General features: G+C 54.1%; 1 protein-coding gene across 3 annotated transcripts; it reads left to right on the forward strand.

Moving 5' to 3' along the window:
- The first annotated feature begins 9,944 nt into the window (after nucleotides 1-9,944).
- IRF5 (interferon regulatory factor 5) lies at nucleotides 9,945-22,304 on the forward strand. 3 transcript variants are annotated; one of them, XM_036247204.1, is made up of 9 exons: nucleotides 9,945-9,997; nucleotides 14,938-15,140; nucleotides 18,774-18,963; nucleotides 19,372-19,436; nucleotides 19,909-19,942; nucleotides 20,106-20,375; nucleotides 20,606-20,998; nucleotides 21,079-21,197; nucleotides 21,468-22,304. In XM_036247204.1, the coding sequence occupies exons 2-9, from the start codon at nucleotides 14,949-14,951 to the stop codon at nucleotides 21,696-21,698; spliced, it is 1,494 nt and encodes a 497-aa protein (XP_036103097.1). In that variant the 5' UTR covers nucleotides 9,945-9,997; nucleotides 14,938-14,948; the 3' UTR covers nucleotides 21,699-22,304. The 3 variants fall into 3 exon arrangements, with proteins under 3 accessions (XP_036103097.1, XP_036103096.1, XP_036103098.1); XM_036247203.1 differs by lacking the exon at nucleotides 9,945-9,997 and adding an exon at nucleotides 11,051-12,702; XM_036247205.1 differs by lacking the exon at nucleotides 9,945-9,997 and adding an exon at nucleotides 11,051-11,949.
- Nucleotides 22,305-24,230: the final 1,926 nt, after the last annotated feature.

Below are 24,230 nucleotides of genomic sequence, written 5' to 3' on the forward strand. Positions count from 1 at the left end.
CCCACAACAGCTTTCACCAAAACCCAGCACCACTGGGGTATGTGTGGGGTGCAGGAGGGGTGGTTTACAGCCAGGCCAGGACCCTGGGGATGAAGCACGCAGGACAGAATGCATACACACACACAGGTGTGCATGTGCCCAGCACAGTGCCAGTCCCCTCCTAACCCTACCACTGGCCGACTCTCCCTCCCCATCAGCCTTATCTCCCAGGACACTCTGAAAGCAAGCAGGTCCCAAGGCCAGGCTCTGCTCCTCCCACCAGGAGGCCTGCACTGGGGAGTGTGGCAGCTGCTCCGCAGATGTGCACACTACACTAAGCAGGGTGACAGGTCCCTTGGTCTCCACCCTGCTGTGCACCCCTTCCTCTGTAGCATCAACACCTGACTGAACCCTGTGACCCCCGCCTATGCCCAGATGGAGAAGGTGGGTCCTGGTGAGTTGAGGGGCAGCCTCTATATACGTTTCTAGGAAGAGCAGGGAGGAGGAACAGGGCCTCTTGCCCTGCAGGACCAGACAGGCTCCCCCATACCTGCCTCCATCCTACCTGCCCCATAGCCTCTTGCTCAGGGTCCTATGAGGCCCTGAAGTAAGTACTTAGGAAGTAGTCCTGAAAGGCCTAGAAGGGTAGGAATCCGGGAGAAAATCATCCACTTTGTTCTTAGTGCATATAGGAACCAGACCCTTTCTGTTCATTCTGTCATTCATTCCTCTTCATATTCATCGTTCATTCATCCCTTCATTTATTCAGGAACGCCCAGACTGGAAGAGGAGCTGGGACACTTGGCCGTCCCTGAGGAGAAGACTGAGGTAACCAGGGACCCAGGGTTTGCCCCCTAGTTCCCCATGAGTTCCCTCTCTTCTCAGTGGCTCTGGTTTCTTGCCATCCCCTCCCCAACTATCCTCTGCTTATTTCTGCCTTACTCTAGGTCCTGAAGTAGTTGACTTCCTTGGCCTGCATGAATTGGGCTCCTTGGCCTCTGGATTCTGGGTGGATTTGGCTCATGGGAGGCATTGGCAAAAGATAGGAGGGTGGCCTGGCTGGTTTGGCTCAGTGGTCAGAGTGTCGGCCTGAGGACTGAAGGGTTTCAGGTTCGATTCCTGGTCAAGGGCACATACTTGGGTTGCAGGTTCAATTCCCGGTTAGAGTCGTGCAGGAGGCAACCAATCAATGTGTGTCTCTCACATCGATGTTTCTCTCTCTCTCTCTCTCCCTCTCCCTCTCCCTCTCCCTCTCTCCCTTCCACTCTATGTAAAAAGCAATGGAAAAATATCCTTGGGTGAGGAGTCACAAAACAAAACAAAGATAGGCAGGTGAAAGGGTGAAGCAGCCAGTGCTCCCAGCGTGCACAGGTGCTGGAGGAGAGCCCCTTCTGACGGGGGAATGATTCTTGGCTGATGTTAGGCCCAGATGCCTGGAAGTTCCCCAGTGGCTTTTGCAACCCTGTCCACACCTCTGCAGATGTACTAAATTTGCCTCCATTGAATGCCATTTGTGCTCTGCAGGAGCCTACTCATGCACCTCTAACCTGAAACCAGCACACTGAGGGTGGGCCTTCCGGCTGGGTCCCTGATAGAAGTCACCACCTCCCAGAGACAATGCTCAGCCCTGAGAGCTGGGAGGAAGTTAGGAGCGGGACCAGCAGGGCAGCTGGGCTGGGCCCAGGAGAGCCAGGCGGGAGAAGGGACAAACAGAGAAGGTGAGAGCGATGCGCTTGCCTTTTTTTGAAGGGGCTGTTCTTTCTCTTTCTCTCTGTCTTTTTCTAATTACTTAGAAGTTTTATTTCAGACCCACTTAAAGAATTCTTTAAGACATATATACAGTATCAGTCTTTTGCTTGCATAAAAAGGAAACTACAAACTAAATTTGTTAAGCTATTCCTAAAATTTCTTGACATGTAGAATTTGGATCTTCTGAATCACTTTAAATTTTTATTTTTTTTATTTTTTATTTACATATAATAAAACTCACTCTTTTTAGTGTGCAGTTCTGAGTTTTGGCAAACGCAGAGAGAGGCATAGCCACCACAATCAAGATAGAGAACCCTTGCCCAGCCAGTGTGGCTCAGTGATTGAGCATCGACTCATGCACCAAGAGGTCACCGGTTCGATTCCCAGTCAGGGCACATGCCCAGGTTGTGGGCCAAATCCCCAGTGGGGGGCATGCAGGAGGCGGTCAATTGATGTTCTTTCTCATCAATGTTTCTCTCTCTCCCTCTCCCTTCTTCTCTCTTTAAAATCAATATAGAAAAATTTGTTTTTTGAAAAAGATAAAGAACCCTTCTCACAACTCATGCTGCCCTTTGTGGTCAATTTCTCTCCAAACCTCAGCCCCTGGGGTGTCTTTCAGTCCTGTAGTTTCTCCTGGGCCTGTCCCTAAGGGTGAGGCAGCTGGGGAGTGGGCAGCCTCTCTCAGAGGCCACAGTCATTCCCTGAGCACATGGGCCACCTTTCTACACAGACCAGGGCTCTGGGCCTGGGCATAAGGAAGAAGACCCCAGCAGGCAACTCCGTCTACCCTCCCAATGAAGGGAAAGAGTGGGGGCATGGCAGGGTGGGGGGAAGCTTGAGTGGGGAATAGCCCCAGGGAGCTCTGGGCTGCCAGAGTACAAGGATCTGTGTGCCTCTGGCTCTGCCTGCCCCTGGGACTCAGAGAGGACAGCTGGTCATAGGTGGCACCCAGAACAAACAGAAGGCAGGATGCGCTCTATGGAGCAGCAACTGCTACGTCTATATTATTGTCACTTCTTCCACTGCATGCCAGCTCTGGGCTAGACCCCATCCTCAGCACTGAACAGTAGTTCTGTACTGTTGACAGTACAGGATTAGCTGCACTGTTTATAAATGAGGACACGGAGGCTCCAAGAGGCTGAATGTCTTACCTAAGGCTATACAGCTAGGACCTGAGCACAGGTCTGTCTGTCTCCAGAGTGATCACATGTCACTCCTGGTTTAGTCTGGTTCAAATACCAATGCTTCGTTTTACTAGTTTATTGTGTGCCTTTGGGCGAATTGCCTAATCTTTCTGAACTTCAGTGTCTTCATCTATAAAATGAAGGTAGTACATACTCCTGCCTTGTGCAGTTGTCATGAGAATCAAATGTGACCCCAGTCTTTGGTGCATTGTAGGTTACATGTTATAGTATTATGGGTTGAGTTGTTTCCCCCCACCCCATATATTGAAGTCCTAAACCCCTGTGCCTCAGAATGTTACCTTATTTGGAAGTGGGAGTTATTGCAGATTAATGAATTAAGATGAAGTCATTAGGGTGGGCTCTAATCTAATATGACCGATGTCCTTATAAAAAAAGAAAATTTGGACATAGAGATACGACACAGGGAAAAATCCATGTGAAATTGAAGGCAGAGATCAGGTTGATGCCTCTATAAGCCAAGGAACACCAAAGGTAATACTAAGATTACAAAGATGTAAACTGGCTGATTTGTTCAAGCTCAAGAGGTTAGCAAGTTATTCAGCTTGCTTTGTAAGTGGAGATACTAATAATGCCTACTGCATAGTGGCTGGTTGTGGCAATTAAATGCAAAAGGCCTCATTAGCATTATCTGGTTGCATTTGCATCTTCAGTAAGTTCAGCATGTGTCCTGCCCCTTCCCAAACACCACATCCATTTCCAGTAGGGCCTTTACGAGCCTTGAGCAGCAGCCTGGCGGTGACCACTCCTGGCTCTTCCCAGCTTGGAATGGGCTGATCCTCTGTTTGGGGCGCCCTGCCCTACCCTCTCTTCCCTGAACCCCAAACTGCAGAGATGACAGAGATTGAGCACACTTGCTCTCTAGACGGCTGAGTTCCAGGTGGGACGCAGAACCCCTGGGATCATTGTCCCCTTGTCCAGTTCTTTCGGGCACTCCTGTGACCTGCTACTGCAAAGCGAAGCCTTCTCAGTGAGTTGGTGGTCAGTGAGAAAGCCCTGTAAACTCTTTCCTGCCGGAGCAGATACCTCTTTCTTTTCCTGTCTCACCCCAGCCTTCAACCCCACGAAGTTCCGGACAAGCCCTCAGTCTCAGTCTCCCTGCAGCTTTGGAAGTGCTGCCTCAGGAGAGAAGGAGGAGGATAGGTTGAAAGAAAGAGGGCAGACACAGATCGTCAGAGACCCCTGAATCCGACATGCCTACCAGCATCCGCGTGGCCGTCTGCCCAGCACAGGGGCCTGAGTGGGCATCAGGGTTCCAGCCGGCTCGCTCCTGACTTGGAGACCTGGGAAACACTGCCTGGTAAGAGCTCCCCTCAGGCTCCCCTCAGCTGAAATCTGACAACCCCTCTTCCCTGAGAAGGCCCAAGTGAGCAGAATCCTTTAACCCCCAGGGGTCTCTGCTTCCTTGACGTTCTGCCTCAGCATCAGAGGCTACAGGCAAGGCCCAGCAGCCTGGGGGATGCCCCACCCAGGGCTCTCAGGCCTGACCCCCACAGAGCTGTAACATTGGCCCTGGGGTGACAGGCTGGCAAGAACCAAACACCTGTTTCCACAGCTCTGTGTGGCTACTGAGCCGGCAAGAACTCCTTCCCCTCTCTCACCACACACACACACACACACACACACACGCACGCACGCACGCACACACACACGCACACACACTGCTAAACTCAACTCTCACCCAGCTCACCCCTTAGGAGGTCAGAGAAGGGCAGCTGGACATCCTCCTCCCACAGTGAAGTGTTGAGAAGCCACATGGGACAGTTACCATGCCCCCTTGCCCCTCCCATGACCTCATGCTTCAGCTACTCCAGGACAGCTTCCTCCAGAGTCCCAGAGCCACCCCTGGAGTCCCCTCCTAGCCAAGGTGGCTCTGTCATCTCTCTACCACCCTGAGGTCCAGATGTGAGCTGACAGCCCCCCATGCCCTTGGGCTGACCCTGATATCGTGGACTGAATTGAATCCCCCTACTTTCCCACCTCAGAGTGACAACAGTCCTGTCCCAGGGAGGACCCTGAGCCCTGGTTCTAAGCTACAGGGGCTTAAGATAGATTTGGCTGGCCCTGGCCAGTTTGGCTCAGCGGTTAGAGCATTGGCCTGCGGTCCAGAGAGACCCGGGTTCGGTTCCCGCTAGAGGCACATACCGTGGTTGCGGTTTGTCCCCAGCCCTGATTGGGTCATGTGGGAGGCAGCCACTTGATGTGTCACTTTCACGTCGATGTTTCTCTCTCTCTCTCTCTCTCTCTCTCTCTCTCTCTCTCTCTCCCTCTCTCTCCCCTTCCCATTCTATCTGAACAAAAAATGGAAAAATGTCCTTGGGTGAGGATTAAAATAAAAAAGATAGATCTGGCTGATAAGCACTCAGAGCCTCTGGCCCCTACACCCCACATCAATGATGGGTGGGCCTCGTGCACCTGGACTCTGGGCTTCAATCAGGCAGGTCTGTTTGAGACAAGAGAAGACACTGAGGTCCACAGTAGGATTTCATGGAGACAGGGGGGCCTCTGTCCCCACAAAGCAGGGGTTCATCCATTCAGACTGCAGGAGTTCCCAGCAGGCTGGTGTGTCCAGGTCAGACTTCCTCCTCTTTGTTTTCCTTCTTGTCCAGGTGTCTTGTTCTACAGGGAGTCCTCCAGATAGGCAGGAAGGACAGGGGCCCTGACCCCTTCCATGACAGAGCCCAGTGGTGGGGAGGGAAGTGGTTTGAGTGGAACACAGAGCTAAGCAGATCTGGGGAGTGTGAGAATCAGCCAAGTGCAGCTGGTGGGGTACGGGGAGGGGGGGTAATGAGGATGTTTAGATGGAGGATGTGAGTGGGGAGAATCAGCAGGACCGATGATACTGCGCTGAGAAGCAGGGCAGAGGTGAGGCAGCAAGGGTTGTGGGAGGATGCGAAGGTGCTGAGCTGAGCTAGGAGCAGAATCCCACAGCAAAATGAGAAGCCTCCACCACAGCTATTTAAAGGGTACGGATGGTGAGAAACCCAGGCAACCATGAAACCCCAGGATCTGAGAGTAAATGAGAAAAAGACACAGAGACTAGAATTTCTGAGCAGTTCTGAGCGTTTCGGGGCCTGCTTGAGTTGTGGGTCCAAGGACCAAAGCAGAATCTGTGGAAAAGGGGTCGGAACCTGGTTACAAAGGATCAGGGAGAGGAAAGGTGCTGACCAGGAAGGAAAAGGAAGTAGTGTTTGTTCTTAACAGAGCCACAGGAGCAGAGGGCAGGGCCTGGGACCCAGGAGGGCTGCTGCATAGCTTCTAGGCCTCAGGCCATGAGAAGAGGTAGAAATAGCTGCACGCTAGGAAAGGTGGGGACATGAGATCTAGAGACCATGTGACAGTACTAGCCAAGTGGGGGACTTCCAGGTTGTGCCCAAAAAAACTCTGAGAAGGCGTTAGTTAGTAAAAAAAGGGGGAGGAAGCCCTAGCTGTGGTGTCCCGGGCTTTGAAACTAATAAAGCTACCTCTCATGTGCGCCAGAAGCAGTATGCACGTCATAGGAGCCAGAATGGCCGAGCTGAACCTGCCTCAGCTCCTCTGTCACGCGTCTGCTCAGCCTGTACAATGACCCACGAGCACCTGCCAATTCTGTTGCTTCAATCCTTACTGTCTACCCCACTCCAAAGAATGGAAGCCAGGAGGGCAAGGGGTTTAGACCAAATAGACTTTTTCTTGAAATTAGAACTTATTTATTGACTTTAGAGAGAGAGAGGAAAGGAGAGAGTGAGAGAAAGAGAGAAACATCAATTTGTTGTTCTACTTATTTATGCATTCATGGGTTGATTCTTGTGTGTACCCTGACTGGGGATCGAACCTACAACCTGGGTGTATCAGGACGTGGTTCTAACCAACAGAGCTACCCGGCCAGTGAGACAAAATAGACTTTTTTTTTATCCTCACCTGAGGACATTTTTTTTTTTTTTTTTTGCATTTATCTTCAGACAGAAAGAGAGGGAAAGAGAGAGAGAAACATCAGTGTGAGAGAGACACATCGACTGGCTGCTACCCACACAACCCCAACCGGGGCCAGGGACAAACTGCAACCAAGGTACGTGCCCTTAGCAGGAGCCAAACCCGGGACTCTCTGGTCTACAGGCTGACACTCTAACTGCTGAGCCAAACTGTCCAGGGCCAAAATAGACCTTTTGTTGGCCACTTTTATTCTGGCATGTGAAGGCTCTCACTGAGCACGTGCAGAATCTAGGCCTCACAGCTGATCTGTGACAGTGGTGTCACTCTCCCTATACAGGTGGGAAATGGGTCCGTGGTTTGCTTAAGGTCACATAATGCCAGAGAGTGACTCAGCCCTGTTGGACTCCAGAGTCTAGTGTCCACCCCAGGTTCCCAGAAACAGGGGTGGGGGTGTAATCTGGGGAACAGGAATCCAGAGAGCCAGGCCTGAGAGAGGGGGCCACCTGGAAAGGAGGTCTTAAGCAAAGGCAGCTGTCATCTGCCCGGGCCTGCTCTGAAGGTCCAGGGTTGGGTGGGGTGTCTTGTCCAGCAGCCCCGTGGACCTCTGCCTTCTCTCCCTAACACTCACACTGGGCTTCTTTCAGTTCCCTTTGGTGACACGGCTTCCTCACCCCGCCCTCCCACACACACTCACACACTCTAGACCCCACCAGGTTGCTACAGGCTCAATCTGATGCCCAGCCAGGGGAAGTTGGGGCAGGGGCCATGTCACCATTGGGAGTGAGGGACCTGGACACACATCTCTGCGGAGGCTTCTGGGGAGTTGGAGGCCATATCTCTCTGTTCCCCATGTGCCCCTGGGGGGAACTGGGAGTGATCACATGGAGAATGGTGTAGCCACACTTCCCCTTTGCTTGTACTTGACTATAAAACAGCATCCGGAGGTAAGGGGACTCTTCAATTTTGCAAGAGCCTGAGTGATGCTCTCTGCGCCTGCCCCTTCCTCCCTATGTCATGTCTCCCTATGTCATGTCTCTGGCCCAGAGTGGTTCTTGACTCAGGTTCCCCTGGTCCTGGCAAGGTGGGTCCTGAGCTGAGGAGAGCACCTGTACAGCCATCATCCCTGGAGCCTCAACCAGAGCTGTGAGCTCAGTAACATCGTCTCCCCTTTACAGACAACGAGACTCACAGGACCTGCAGCAGGTCACTGAGCTTGAACACAACAGAGCTGGATGGAAGCTCAAGTGCAGGGCCCCTTCCTCTACACATAGCCCCCACATGGTTCCTGATGAAGTTCAGAGTTTCTGAGGGTGGGGGCCTCACCCGAAAAAGGGGACAGTGTGTGCTTGGAGGGCAGAGTGCAGAATCCTAGTCTTATGGTCTCTTAGACTATGTGGGGGGCATTTGACAATAAAAGAAGGCTCTGCCCTGGCTGGTGTGGCTTAGCAGATAGAGTGTTGGCCCGAGCACCAAAAGGTCTTGGGTTCGATTCCCAGTGAAGGCCCAGCCTTGGTTGGGTGGAGTTTGGAAGGCAACCAGTGATGTTTCTCCCCCCACCCCACTGTCTCTAAATGGAAACAGTATTCTGGGGTAAGGATTAACAAAATCAAAGAAAAAAGAAAAAGAAGGCCCTTCTTGACTATTGCTCCAGCTATTTTTTCTAGTCCAAAAAATAATATTTTCTTTTAAGCATTACTGGCCTCCAGTGGAAAAGTGTCCCATTTTGTGGGGGACCACTTTCAACTAAATACCAGTTTTGTTTTTAAAGAAAATAATACAATACAATGTACCCCATCCACACTCTAAATTTAAAAAATATGAAATAGTGAAATATTCAGCAGAAACAAATAGTAAAATACTAATGTATAATTATATTTCCAACTTATATTTGGGCTACAAGGAATGGAGGAGAGAGGGAAAGACAGAAGAGAAGAAAAAGACAACACATAATGAGTGATGATACAGATCCCGGGTAAAGATCAGCAACTCAGGTTTTCCTAGAGGGAAGGAGAAGGGAGGGGAAGGTCAAAGTTGATTCATCAACTGACTGATAGCCTATTTGTTAAAAACACAGGCACTAAACTTTAAAGGGCAAATAGTACTTTCTGGAACTTATATATTTTATTTGCTACCTAAAATGTAGTCAGTTCGCTTGAAAATGTTCTTCTTTTAAAAATATTTTTATTGAAAATTACTATAGAAAACAATGAAAACGGGACTGGTTCCCGAGTAAGCGGATCCCAGTGGGAATCAGACATTAAAACCATGAATGAAACCAGCCAGGACGAGCTTTGGAGCTCGAACCGATGCAGGAGGGAAGCTTTTCGGAGGAGGTGATGCCGGAACTAGATTTGAAGCGAAGAATGTTCCATGAGAAAGGAGTAGGACATGTGAAGGCTGAGGTCAGCGATCGAGGCCCGTTCGTGGAACCGAAAAACGTTCAGAATGGTAGATGGATAGTCGTCGTAGCGGTGAGTGGAGAGAGGGGACAGGTGACTCTGACGCTGACCCTGAGAGGCCCCAGGGGACCCGAAAGGGGAGCCGGGGCAGACAGGTGTGGGGGTCGAGAATTAGAAGGAGCAGAGCGGCCTGAGGATCCGGTCTGAAGGCACCTCTAGCTGCAGGGGGCTGAGGTGACCCTTCAAAGGGTTGCGGGCGGTGGGGCGAGGGCCGGGGACTCTATCGGCCGCCCCCCGCACTCTCGCACGCGGCTGGCGGCTGGCTTGTGTTTGCACAGATCTGGAGCTCCCGGAGGACGCTGGCGGGGGCAGCTCCCAGGCCTAACTGAGCTCTGCAGCGGGGTGGGGAGGGCCTGGGGTTGTCTAACGCTGCGGTTCCAGATTGCCGGAGCCCAGTCGTCGGTCCTGGTCACCAGGCCGCCTGGCGTCTCTCTGGAGGCTCTGGGCTGGCGGGGAGCCCGGCCTGGCCTGATGCTCAGGCGGGCCGCAGTGCCGGGTCAGTGCGGGAGCCCCAGGGTGGCTCCGTGGGGCAGGGCGGGGCGCTGCCCGCGCACCCCGGCCCAGGGGCGGGGGCGGGCGATGCGGAAGTGCTGGGCGGTCGGACGGCCGAGCGGGAGGCGCAGCGCCGGAGAGTGCAGTCGGCCCGCCGCCCGGCCCGTGCTACCGGGCACAGCCACGCGGGTGCACCGCTGACAGGTAGGTCCCGGCAGCCGCGCTCCTCCGCCCGCGGGGCACCTGCCGGCGCGACTGGGGCGGGGCGGGCGCCGGAGGGGTCCACCTTCGGCTTGCATGGCGCCGGAGCTCAGGTGGGCGCCTGGTGCAGGCTCACCCCAGGAGTCTGGCGTCCTCGTGGGTGTCTCCCACGTCCCGATCAGCACAGGGTGCCCGCCTTCGTCCTGCAGGCGCCTGGGAGCCCGGCCGCCCTGCGGCAGAGTCGCCCCGCTGCCAGAGGCGCCAGGTCTGCGGGTCTCCCTCCGACTCGAGTCGCCAAAGATGGATGAGGAGCCCCCAGGCGCCCGGCAGGAGCCTGGCCTCGACCGCGGAGGGGCGAGCCCCAGTTCCCCCTCTGTGCTCTCTCCGGGTACTTCTCACCCTTTCGGGTAGGAGGGTGAGGCTTGGAAAGTGCATCCTCCCAGGATCGTCGGCCAATGGCAGGAATTCGGGCAGGGAGTGTGTGGGAAGATGGTGTCAGGCAGAGGCGCCGCCTTCGGCTGGTGGCGGAGAAAAGGAGGCGCTGACCTCCTAGCAGAGAACTGCGGGCGCAACACTTCTCGGACTAATTAATTACTCTACGTCCTTCCCGCGAACTTAAAAACCGAGCAACTGAGTCTCGAAGTGGAGGGAAGAGACTAGTGTGGCAGTGATGCGGCTCAGGAGGCGGCGAATACCTGCGCCGGACCCGCGCGGTGGTTTCCGGGACCCCAGAACCGGGGCGGGCTTGGGGGTACTTTCCTAGCCTCACCACCACCAGACACAGCAGGGCGGGGGATAGGTCGGGGTCACCGCCAACCCGAGGAGCGGTCTAAGGCGGACCCTGAGCGAGCTCCGGGGAGAGGCGGCCGCAATCCGCCTGGGGCGGAACCTGCGCGCGGCCCCAGCCGCAGGGTCTGGCCTGCACCCCCTCCGGCCCAGAGTGGGGAGAGTGAGTAGGAGCAGTAAGGACGCAGGTGAGGCCGCTGAAGGAAGCTAGAGGTCTTTCGGAGGGGGCAATGGGGCCGGAGACAGAGTCCCCAACCTCCCCTGAACTATTGGCCGGGACGCTGGGGCTCCCAGCAAGTCTAGGGAGGCACTGGGAAAACACTCTTTCTTATCTAAAGGCCCCATTTGGGGGGTTCCCCCTGCGCCTCGGCCTTCCCCCACCGTGCCCCTGGGAGGGTGGGCCTTCCCCCACCGTGCCCTTTCTTGCCTCTTCTACTGGGAGGAGGCCGAGGGGGGCTTCTTCTTGCCTCGTCTACCGTCCCCAGTCCCTGCTTGTCTCAAGGTGTGGTCAACTCATCTGGAGGGGCAGTCTTTAGGGTCTCCCTGGTGCAAGGAGCGCCCCCCCCCCCCCACTCCGCTTCTCCCTGAGCTTGGTGTGGGGTTTGCGGAGAGACGATGTGAAGCAAATCCTAGAGGTGGCAAGGGGCTTGCTGCTCTGCCCTCTGTTGGGGGCTGAGGTGCTTTTCCCCCTAGAGCTCCCTGGTGCCCACAGTGTTCCAGGCACCTCAGGTTGCTGGGTCCTGGGACTTCAGGTCCCTGGTGTGAGTTGTGGGGCCTCCCACATCCCAGAGCGGCTCTGGGCGGCCCTGCTAGATGCTTCACTGATGGGGGACTCCCTCAGCTGCTGAGCAGCCCACAGCTCTTTGGGCATCTCCGTGGAAGCTGAGGCCGGCACTGCGGTCTTTCCCCACTTTGCAGCTGTCAAGGAGTCAGGCAGACCCCTGGCCAGTGCTGCCCTCTGATGGAAAGTCAAGTCCTCCTCCCAGCCTTGGGGAGGACTTTCTGAGGGTGCCCTGTAGCACCTGGGGCTCCCTGGGAAATCTGGGCAGCTGCTTCTATTTGAAGGGAAGGTAGGGATGGAGCAGAAAGACGCTGAAATTCAGAACTCCTGGCATTAGGATGGTCTGAGAAATCTAAGTTTACCTCCCGCCGGTGGACGCTGGCTGTAGGTAAGACTCCCTGAGGCTGAAGATCCCTCTGTGGTGTGCTGGGCAGACCCTTCTTGGTTCTGCCAGGCTTATTGTGGGAGCCCTGCCTAGGCTTCCTGAGGGGGCTGTCCCTTTCTGACATGAGGCTAGAGTTATAATTTCCAAACCTCTGTGCTGAACAGCAGTGCTGGGCAAGGCCAGGAGTGGGATTCAGCCAACTTCCTCCTTACCCTTTCTGCTCTCCCAGCTGCACCACCCCTGGCACAGCTGCTGGCAGACCCTACATGGGGGTCATCAGGGAAGACTCCCTTCCCTCTGTGTGGACAGAGCTTTCCCCTGCTCACCTGCACCGTAGCCAGAACTGCCTGCCACTGCGACAGTGCCTCTCTATTCTAGGACCAAGGCCTTTGGGGGGAGGTGACTCGGTGCTGGGAACCACACTAAATGTATAATGATCGCCAGCAGACTTGGAGGTTGGGGGACAGGCTATGAGGTAAGAGACTGAGAATTTGGTCTGGGGGACCCAAGTGAGAATTTCTTTCCACATCCTTTCCTCCCCAATCTCCCAGTGAGTCAGGTTTCCGAGTTGTCCGGTCTGGCCACTTTCGTTTCCCCTGGTGCTGGGTGGAGGCTGGTACAGAAAGGGGAACTGAGCCACCCATCTTCTGAGCCTGGGGGCAGGACTGAAAGCTCTCCCACCCTCCCTGCTGCTTCGAGAGGCCTGCAGTTGGAGACGCCTCAGCAGGAGGTGGCACTTAGCTCCAGCCCAGAAAGGTACTGGTCAGGGAATTTCAGGGGAAACTGAGGCTCAGTGCTCCCAGACCACAGCAGACCTGGAACAACAGAGGGGAGTCAGCATCCCACCCGGTCAGGCCAGGAACCCCCTAGGGCTTGACTACCCCCAGGCAGCAGCCTTTCTCTTGGGTCTGGTCTCACTTTCTTTGATCAGAGGGGACCCTGGAGAGAGTAGGCTGGGGGGGGGGGGCAGCTAGAAGACAGAATGCTTTCAGCCTCTGAGGTGTGTCAGTGGGCTGGTACTTCTTTCTTTCTTTCTCTCTCTCTCTTTCTCTCTCTCTCTTTCTTTCTTTCTCTCTCTCTCTCTCTCTTTCTTCTTTCATGCTCACCAGAGGAGAGGACATGCCCACTGATTTTAGAGAGAAGGAAAGGGAGGGAGTGGGGGAGAGAGAGAAACATCAGTGTGAGAGAGAAATGTTGACCAGTTGCCTTTCCTTATGTTACCCCAATGGGGAAGAACCTGCAACCTAAGCATGTGCCCTGACCAAGAAGCAAATCCACAACCTTTCGGTGCATGGGATGATGATGCTCCACCCAACTGAGCCACACCAGCCAGGTCCTACTTTGGTCCATCAAATGGCAGGGTTCTGGGCTGGGGGGAGTGTGTAGAAGAAGGAAGACGTGGGAGACATCCTGCCCTTCAGGAGGTTGCCCACCCACCTGGAAGGTAAACAAGATGGGGATGGGCAGTGCAGGGCAGAGAAAGGGTCCCAAACCACTCACCTCAAGAAGCAGAGTTCAGGGCCACCCATGGTGCTATGGAGAGTGGAACGTGAGAGCTGGCATGCCCAACTCAAAGGGGCAGGTGTTAACACCAGTCTGCCCATTGTCGCCCTTGTTCTAGGCAGCATGGCCTCTGGGAATGCCCCCCACACCACCCATCCCTGTGCCACCCTCATCACCACCTCTCTCCTTACTTGTGGAGGGTCTCCTGAAGGGAGAGAGGTACCAAGGACGTGGGAGAGGAGCATGGGGGTGCAGTGTGTGTCCTCTTACATACACATGCACACCACCTGCTCACGTGTGCCCAGAAACCAGAGTCCCGGGTGGAGGCAGCCTGGTTTTTCATTCTGCTCAGCCCTCGTTCCTCATTTGATGAGTCTCAGAAGTGGCTCAGTCCTCTCTGCCTCTGATTCTGGGCTCACTGGATAAGGGCAAGGGCAGAAGGGAAACTCTGGTCAGGGAAGAGAAGTTTCAGGTCCTGGGCCTGGAGAGGGGCTGGCAGGTTGACGAGGGGAGGCACAGGTTCCACTGGCCAGCTGTCCTCTGACTAGGGAGGCAGAGACTGGCCTGGGGAGGTGGCCTCTCCTCTGTGGTTCCCACAGCTCTGGGCAGCATGGGGCTGGCAAACGTTAGGTGCTTACTAATGGCTGAAAGAATGCATGGTTCGGAGGGGAGGAGCCAGTCTAGGAAGGTGATGGCTTAACATGCATAGGATCTAACTGGTAGCCGCTGTTCTGGTGATGCAGGAGGTACACGGAGGAGGCTATGAGACTGCTCTCAAGACGTCCGTGTAGGGGAAGCTTACACCTGAGGAGAACAGGGAGAAAGAAAGCTCGGAGGGAGGACTGGGTGTGGAACCCTCCGTCCGCTCACAGGTCTGCCTTGTTCTTGGGCCAGGTTTCCTGGAAGGTAGTTCAGTGAGGTAGGAGGGGTGGAGGGCAGGGTGGGGCGGGGAGCCAGCTACCCAGGGATGTGGACTCAGCTGGAGGCTGGCTTCAGCCCGACCCTCGACCCTGGACCCTCAACCCTCAGGAGCTCAGGAGCAGGGGAGCCGGTGTGCTGCACCTAACGCAAGGGACCAGCTTTTGACTGTGCCAGTCACTCACTGGCTGTGGGCCGTTTGCTGAGGGGAGGGGTGGGCCTTGCCTGGGGTGAGATGAGGTTTCCAGAGGGGCAGCTCTGTGCCTCCGTGCTGTGCCGGCCTTGTGACAGCTGGGGAAAGGATGCCCTACCTGGTAAAGGGCATCTGCATGGGATCCCCCCCCCCCCAAACACAGCCCAGATGCAGGGACCCTGTGACAAGAAAGCTGGTGGTTGGAAAGGGAATTGGCTTGAGCACCTGGTGGGACTGGAGAGACTCCAGTCCCCAGGGCTGGGAGGAAGGGAAAGTCCTAATGCCTTGGCTGGGCCCCAGCACCCCCAGGCCCCTCTGCCAAAGGAGCGGTTAGCAGCACATGTGCTGATGCTCCCCCTCTGGCTTTCTCCCTGCAGACCCCTTTGCCATGAACCAACCTGCTCCCGGAGCCCCGCCGCCCCGCCGCGTGAGGCTGAAGCCCTGGCTGGTGGCCCAGGTGAACAGCTGCCAGTACCCAGGGCTTCAGTGGGTCAATGGTGAAAGGAAATTCTTCTCCATCCCTTGGCGCCACGCCACTAGGCACGGCCCCAGCCAGGACGGAGATAACACCATCTTCAAGGTAAGCCCTGGACGGGGGCCCCTGGGCTTCTGAGACCCCCTCCTCTAGGAGAGAACCCCCCCTCCTCTAGGAGAGAACCCCCCCTCCTCTAGGAGAGAACCCCCTCTCCTCTAGGAGAGAACCCCCCCCTCCAGGAGAGAACCCCCCCTCCTCCAGGAGAGAACCCCCCTCCTCCAGGAGAGAACCCCCCTCCTCTAGGAGAGAACCCCCACTCCTCTAGGAGAGAACCCCCCTCTAGGAGAGAACCCCCCTCCTCTAGGAGAGAACCCCCCCTCCTCTAGGAGAGAACTCCTTCTCCTCTAGGAGAGAACCCCCACTCCTCTAGGGGAGAACCCACTCCTCTAGGGGAGAACCCCCCCTCCTCTAGGAGAGAACCCCCTCCTCTAGGAGAGAACCCCCACTCCTCTAGGGGAGAACCCCCCTCCTCTAGGAGAGAACCCCCACTCCTCTAGGGGAGAACCCCCACTGCTCTAGGAGAGAACCCCCACTGCTCTAGGGGAGAACCCCCCTCCTCTAGGGGAGAACCCCACTGCTCTAGGGGAGAACCCCCCTCCTCTAGGAGAGAACCCCCACTCCTCTAGGAGAGAACCCCACTCCTCTAGGAGAGAACCCCCCTCCTCTAGGAGAGAACCCCCACTCCTCTAGGAGAGAACCCCCCTCCTCTAGGAGAGAACCCCTCCTCTAGGAGAGAACCCCACTCCTCTAGGAGAGAACCCCCACTCCTCTAGGAGGGAACCCCCACTCCTCTAGGAGAGAACCCCCCTCCTCTAGGAGAGAACCCCCACTGCTCTAGGAGAGAACCCCCCCTCCTCTAGGAGAGAACCCCCCTCCTCTAGGGGAGAACCCCCCTCCTCTAGGAGAGAACCCCCACTGCTCTAGGAGAGAACCCCCTCTCCTCTAGAAGAGAACCCCCACTCCATCTCAAACTGGCCACTCACCCAGCTGCCTTGCTTTAGGGGACCCTAGGCCTGGAACCAGGGGACACAGACATAACCACAGGGTATACCTTTTCTAACCTGATCTCCAGAGCAAGGTGGGGACCGGCAGGCCCCCAGAAAACCTTCCTGTAACTTCTTCTCCCCTTTGTTCTTGTCTCGTTCTCGTTATACACGAGACACGTGCCGTGTGCTTGTTTGATGTACATATATCCTAAGACAGCAGACAGCAGTGTGATCATAACACCAAGAGGAGAGACTGTGACTTTTTTGCTTATAGTTTCAGTTTTCTGCACTAGTGCATATATGAAATGCAAGTGTAGAGTCAAACTATGTATTCTGCTTTGTAACCCGCATTTTTCGCTCAACATCAGGAGCAGCTTTTCTCTCCGGCATATGTCTCGTCACTTTCATCAACCCCTGAAGGTTCCATTAGAGGGGTTTAGCACACTTTAGTCACCCAGTCCCTAGTCACCCAGTTTTGGACACTTCAGGTTGCTTTTAGGGTTTCAGTCTTAAAGACTACATCCTTTAAACTCTTTGGGGTTAGTTCCTAGAGTTAAAAATTGCTGGGTCCAAGAGAATGCTTATTTAGAAAGCTTCAGCTATATATTTCTTAGTCTTTGCACTTGATATTTATCTTTTCAAGGTTGTTTTTAAAAAACTCAGGTCCAATCCCAGACCAAGTGTATCAGCAACTCTGGGTGGAAAGCCTGGAAACCTTATTTTAAAGATTTTGTTTTAATTGATTTTTAGAGAGAGAGGAAGGCAGAGGGGGGGGAGAGAGAGAAACATTGATGTGAGAGTGAAACATTGTGATCGGCGGCCTCCTGCATGCCCACTGCCAGGGATCGAACCCCAAACTCGAGCATGTGCCCTGACAAGGAATGGAACCCGAGACCTTTCAACGCACTGCATGCAGTCTAACCAACTGAGCCACACCGGCCAGGGCCTTTTCAAGGTTCTTTTCAAACCATTTTATATTTTTGAATAGTATAAAATGGTTTACAGCAAAAAGTCTCTCCCCCCATCCCCAGCCACTTCCCTAGAGGCAATTAGTATTATCAGTTTCTTGTTAATCTTTCCTGAGAGATTTTTGTGTATATATAAAAAATATGGCCCTGGCCGGTTTGGCTCAGCGGTTAGAGCGTCGGCCTGCGGTCCTGAGAGACCTGGGTTCGGTTCCCGCTAAGGGCGCGTACCTTGGTTGCAGTTTGTCCCCGGCCCTGGTCGGTTGTGCGGGTGGCAGCCACTCGATGTGTTCCTTTCACATCGATGTTTCTCTCTCTCTCTCTCTCTGTTCCTCTCTCTCCCTTCCACTCTACCTGAACAAAAAATGGAAAAATGTCCTCGGGTGAGGATAAAAAAATAAATAAATAAATGTACTTATTCTTTCCCTGACTTCTTACAAAATGATATACTCTCCTGCACCTTATATTTCTTGAAGATCACAACACGTCAGTATATCAAAAGCTTCCTCCTTTTCCCCCCCTTGCTGCCCAGTATTCCATAGTTAATTTAAGCAGATCCCATTGATGGACATTTAGATTATTTTGGATCTTTCGCTTTTACAGACAGTGCGGCAGTGAATAACTTTGAATGTGCAGAATTTTGTGTGGATGCTTCTATATCTATAGGATAAATTCCCAGTGTTCGAATGGCTGGGTTAAAGGGTAGAAAAATTTATAATCCTGCCCTGGCTGGTTTTGCTCAGTGGTTAGAGCATTGGCCTGTGGACCAGAGTCCCAGGTTCAATTCCAGCCAAGGGAATGTACCTTGGTTGCGGTTTGTCCCCGGCCCTGGTTGGGGTCCTGCAGGTAGCAGCCATTCGATGTATTTCTCTCACACTGATGTTTGTCTCTCTCTCTCTCTTCCTCCTTTTCTCCCTCCCACTCTTTCTGAAGGTAAATGTAAAAATATCCTCTGGTGAGGATAAAAAAAAGAAAAAATATTTATAATCCTGATATTAACCAAATTGCTCTCCAAAATAATGATATCAACAATTAAAGTGTACAGAGCCGCCCAGCAGGTGTGGCTCAGTGGTTGAGCATTGACCCATGCACCAAGAGGTTGATGGTTCGATTCCTGGTCAGAGCACATGCCCAGGTTGTGGGCCAAATCTTCAGTGAGGGGCACGCAGGAGGCAGCCAATCGATGTTCTCTCTCATCGATGTTTCTATCTCTCTCCCTCTCTCTTCCTCTCTATCTCAAATCAATAAAGAAAAAAAAAAGTGTACAGAGAGTATCCTTTGCACATACAGTGTTAGTTCGGAGAGTTTTATGGGCCCTCGAGTCTTCATGGCCACCCTGTGAGGTGGGTACATGATGGGCAGGCCGGAGCAAAGGAGGACAAAGCAACATGCCCCTGGCATACAACGGGTAGGTGGCAGTTTCTGAATTCAAACCCAGTCCCACCCCAGAGCCCATGCTCTTACCCATCATGCCAGGCGGTCCTCCTTAGAAATTGTACCTGTTTCCCCTTCAGGGGCAGTGACTGCGATGCCTTGCAGAGTGCCTCGATTTCCTTTAGCTTGTTAGAGCCCTGGTGTCCTATCTCCCACCTTGCAGAGGGGCACTCCGTGTGTCACTGATGGTCTCCTGGTCTCCGCGCACAGCCACAACTCCCACCAGCCAGGAGGAGCTAGGCTCGGGGGAAGGGAGGTTCTCCATGATCTCCTGTCTTCTCTTCCTGCCCCAGGCCTGGGCCAAGGAGACGGGGAAGTACACGGAGGGGGTGGACGAGGCCGATCCGGCCAAGTGGAAGGCCAACCTGCGCTGTGCCCTTAACAAGAGCCGTGACTTCCGCCTCATCTATGACGGGCCCCGGGACATGCCGCCTCAGCCCTACAAGATCTACGAGGTCTGCTCCAACGGCCCTGCTCCTGCAGGTATTATGCCTGGCCCCGTGCGGGCCGCCCGGGCCGCTGTGCATGAAGGCCCAGGGCCTTCTGCGGTGCAGTGGTCAGGCATGCGCTGCTGGGCCATCACACCCGGGACTTTCCGCAGTCACCTGGGACGGGCCGTTTGTGGGTCCAGGAATAGCTTGGCATGGATCAGGGCCCCAGTCTGTCTTCCTCAGCCAGCCCTTGTTCTTGGCTCTTGGTGGCCCAGGGAGCTGAGCGCCACGGGTCAGGGAGGGCCCTGCTGGTTCCTGATGGCTGTGCGGCCCCTCAGGGTTTGGGCAGCTGATCAGGGAAGAAGCCACAGCAGGTGCTGCCACGTGGGGCCTGGTGACCTTCCTCCTCCTCTCCCACAGACTCCTTTCCCGTCTGTCTTTTCTCTCCCTCCATCTGCAGAGTTCCAGCCCAGTGAGGATTACACTTGTGGGGCCGGAGAGGAGGAGGAGGAGGAAGAGGAAGAGGTGAGCAGGCCATTCCCTGGTGTCTGCCAGCCCGCCTGGCGGGCCTCTGGTCCTCTGCGCCAGGACTCCGCAGCCCCATCCCCCTGGAGCTGGTTGCCCTTCTGCAGCTCTGCGCCGAGCTTCTCTCGGATTCTGAGCATAGACACAAAGTTATCACCTCAGACCCCCTGGGGCTTTGTTGATACAAAATGTGCTCACTGGTTTTCGGACTGACCCCCAGCATCTGGGGCCCAGGAGGTACTACACTGGTTCGGAAGGCAGATGCGGAGACTGGGGCACTGAGGACCCGCCGGCCCGCCTGGGCCAGCAGACTGAGCCTGGAGGCAGGGTCTGGATCCAGCTAAACAGAAGCCTGGGGAATTGCCTTGTGGTTCTCATGTGTTATTTATTTAGCATCAGATCAATTTAATAACCTGTTCTCCCTTCTCTCTCTGGCCTCTTCCCTCCTCCTTTGCCTGTATCTTCACTTCAGCTCCAGAGGATGCTACCAAGCCTGAGCCTCACAGGTGGGGCTGGGAGGGGGTGGTTGGGCCTAGTATGAGGAGAAGCTACAGGTCCCTGGGAGGGGGCTGAAGGGAGCCTGGGGTGGGAGGCCAGGCCTGGGAGTAGGTAGGCCTGGGAGGCAGCTCCTAGAAGTGCCACTAGAGCTCTGTCTCCCGCTCTCTGTAGAAGCAGTGCAGCCTGGCGCCCCCATGGCACCCTATTCTTTACCCAAAGACGATGTTAAGTGGCCACCCACGCTCCAGCCGCCTATAGTGCTGGGCCCTCCTGCTCCAGACCCCAGAGTCCTGGGCCCTGCCCCTGATGACCCTGCTGCCTTTAGGCAGCTTCTCCCGGAGGTACTGCCAAGCCTGCAGCCTGACTCTCTAGCTGCCAGCCTGCCACCCACTGGCGAACAGCTCCTGCCTGACCTGCTGATCAGCCCCCACATGCTGCCTCGTAAGGACCCAGGGACTGGTGGGCTGGGCCGGGCAGAGCGGTGCTGGGGGTTGGAGGATGGCGAAAATAGAACAAAGATGCCCCGCCGGTCCCTCTTTGGGGGCGGGGGGTCAGTATGTGGGAGAGATGACAAAATGACTAGCTGCTGAGCAGGGAAAGCCAGTGAGCGGCTGCAGAAGCGAGAGGGGCCGAGCTCACAGACCGGATGGTCCTGTCCCTCTGCCCCACAGTTACCGACCTGGAGATCAAGTTCCAGTACCGGGGACGGCCACCCCGCGCCCTTACCATCAGCAACCCACATGGCTGCCGGCTCTTCTACAGCCAGCTGGAGGCCACCCAGGAGCAGGTGGAGCTCTTCGGCCCTGTGAGCCTGGAGCAGGTGCGCTTCCCCAGCCCCGAGGACATCCCCAGCGACAAGCAGCGTTTCTACACGAACCAGCTGCTGGATGTCCTGGACCGCGGGCTCATCCTCCAGCTCCAAGGCCAGGATCTGTACGCCATCCGCCTGTGCCAATGCAAGGTGTTCTGGAGCGGGCCCTGCGCCTCGGCGCACAGCTCGCAGCCCAACCCCATCCAGCGGGAGGTCAAGACCAAGCTCTTCAGCCTGGAGCACTTTCTCAACGGTGAGGGCCCCACATCCTCCTGGCCTCCTCTCCTCCAAGGCACAGTTCTAGCCTCTGACTAAGGCTCTTGTTCTCGGCAGAGCTCATCCTGTTCCAGAAGGGGCAGACCAACACCCCACCACCATTCGAAATCTTCTTCTGCTTTGGGGAGGAGTGGCCTGACCGCAAACCCCGAGAGAAGAAGCTCATCACTGTACAGGTACCTCTACCTCCCAACCCCCAACTCTGCTTTGGCTTGAATATTGTGGAATCCTGAGACAAGCCCCTGTCCCACAGTGGAGGCTCAGGGCTCTCTGGGCAGTGTGAACTTGGCAACAGAGGTACTCAAGGCCCAGGGCTGTACAAAGTGGAGATTGGCGCCCCTCCTTCCCGGTGGCTGCAGTCCACCGCCCGCCCCCTGGTGGATGTCCTCATGCACAACTAGATTTGACAGCCCTGTTGGGTTCTCCCTGTTCTCTCTGCTCCCCAGGTGGTGCCCGTAGCAGCTCGGTTGTTGCTGGAGATGTTCTCAGGGGAGCTCTCCTGGTCAGCTGATAGTATCCGGCTACAGATCTCAAACCCAGACCTCAAAGACTGCATGGTGGAGCAGTTCAAGGAGCTCCATCACATCTGGCAGTCCCAGCAGCAGCTGCAGCCTGTGGCCCAGGCCCCTCCTGCTGGCGAGGGGCCCTGGCCAATGCACCCGGTTGGCATGCAGTAAGGCTGCACACAGAGACTGAAACAGGATTCCTGGAAGCTAAGTGGACTGACACGGAGGTGTGGCAGCCCCACTGGGCACCTGCCTGGCGGCAGGGTCTTACCTCTGGGTCTCCTGGATGTAGATTTGGGCCAAGAAGGAGAGGGAGAGAGGCCCGAGTTCCAGGTTCTCCCTGTAGAAGCTGAGGGAACCTGGAAGCCACTTTTGCTTTGGGAGCTCTGTCTTCCGGACATGTCTCTCCTCTGCTAGCTCTGGTCTGCTGGCTGTGGAGGAATTCAGCCAACAACACTGGTGAGCAGGGAAGGACCTCCCCCGACGCCAGGGGCCTAATTGTACAGGGGAAATTGCCCCAGAGTGCCCCCATTTCCTCTGATTGAAAGCCTAGTGCTCTGTGCCAGCTCCCCCTGGCAGGGCCTCAGCAGGGCATGGGCCTGATTTGGAGGTTCCCTAGTTTGAGCCTCACTTCTTCATCTTTCTCCTTCCCGAGACAGATATGAGCACTTAAGTATTATACCAGATACTTAAGGCTGGCAGCTACCTCCTTTCTTGAGAGTCCAAAAACCTGGGGTAAAAAGTGGAATCTTATGTATTTTTGAATTAATAAATGTTAAAAACACACTTGGCTATTTCTGCATTTTTTCCAGTACCACTTGCTTCCATGCTGTCCTAACAGCCTTTCTGCTGCCAGCTGGCAACTTTTCCCCTCAACACCGCCCTCCTCCTTTGGGGCCCTCGCGCAGGGAGCACCTGCCTTCCAGGTTGATGAGTCAGTGGGGCCTTCATAAACACTCGCCTGCTGGCTGCGTCCCAGGAGGAAGCTGGCCAAAGCAAGGGTGTGGGTTTTTACATCTAAAATCCTGTCCAAATCAATTTTCTCAAAAGAAATGGTGAAAAAGGGGCTGGTATTTCAACTACATGCAGGCCCATTACATCATCTTCATGTATATTCACATGCTACTAAATATATTAAAACAACGCATACAAATTGTAGCTCATTGTTCGAATCTGGCTCAGAGATGTAATTCTCTGGCCTAAACAATTTGTTGTTGTTGTTGTTGTTGCTGATCTTTTTGTTATGCAAGATTTTAAGCATTTGTTAAATTAGGGAGAATGGTATGAAATCCTTGTGAAGTAGCTTCAACAATGATCAATTCATAGTCTTTCTCCCCTAAACTCCCATCCATATCCCTCATCGAGATTATTTTGTGGCAAATCCTACACATAGCAGTTCATGTGTAAATAGAATATATCTCTAAAAGACAAGGACCTTCTAAAAAAACAAGAATATATGACAAAATTAATTTTTCTTTTTTATTCTCACCCGAGGACATTTTTCCATTTTTGTTCAAGTAGAGTGGGAGGGAGGGAGAGAAAGAGAGAAACATCGATGTGAAAGGGACACATCAAGTGGCTGCCACCCACACAACCCCAACCGGGGCCGGGGACAAACTGCAACCGAGGCACGTGCCCTTAGCGGGAACTGAACCCGGGTCTCATTGGACCACAGGCCGACGCTCTAACCGCTGGGCCAAACTGGCCAGGGCTATTCCCTTGCAATTTAATTGTGGAAGGAATGGCACTGTCTGCTCTGCATTTTGCTTTTGCCCAGATACTGCTGACTGCATTTCTGTTGCGTTGCAAAGGTATTTTGCCTCCTGTATTTCCTGTAAATTGGTACTTTGACCTAGACTCTGGCTGGATTCCAGGGGCTCAATTGGATGCAGGTTTTTGTTTTGACTTCCTTTTAGTGGGTATTCCAGTTGTTTCCATCTTTAGCTATTATATCTCATGCTACAGTTAATAGGCTTTTATAAATATATTTTCCTATATTTGCCAGTGTATCTTTGGACGAACCCCAAAAATGGAATTTCTGGGCCAAAGGATAAATGTGCGTAATTTTGCCAAATATTGGCAAAATCCTGAAAAATCTGTAAGTGTGCCTGTTCTCCCATAGTCTTGCCAACAGACTGTATTATCTTTTTGGATTTTTGCCATCCTGAGAAGTGAGAAACAGTATCTCATTGCCACTTCTCGTTAGGAGTGAGGCTGAGCATCTACATATGGTTACGTGGCCTGTGCAGATTTTTGTTCTTAATAAACAGTTTTAGACTTAGATTTGTGGAAAGGTTGCTTATAGAGTTCCTATACACCCCACAGTTTCCCCAATTGTTAATCTTACATTATAGTATATTTATCACAACTAATGAAGCAATATAAATACACTATTATTAACTAAACACCGTTCTTTATTCAGATTTAATTAGTTTTTATCTAATAGCCTTCTTTTGTTCCACAATCCCATCCAAGGTATCAGAGGTAAGTATCATCTTCACTGCATCATATGGAGGGTGCATACTATGACCATGACTTGTCACTTGATTTGACCTTGATCACCTGGTAGTGTTTATCAGGTTTGCCCAATATTACAGGGACTTCTCTGACCCCCTTTTCCATACTGCACACATGTACAGAGGTCTCAGAATTGTTAACCCAAACCCCTTTAAGAAACTTTACTTGCCCTGGCCGGTTTGGCTC

The sequence above is a fragment of the Molossus molossus genome, unplaced genomic scaffold, assembly GCF_014108415.1.
Source record: "Molossus molossus isolate mMolMol1 unplaced genomic scaffold, mMolMol1.p scaffold_m16_p_7, whole genome shotgun sequence".
Taxonomy (NCBI): Eukaryota; Metazoa; Chordata; class Mammalia; order Chiroptera; family Molossidae; genus Molossus; species Molossus molossus.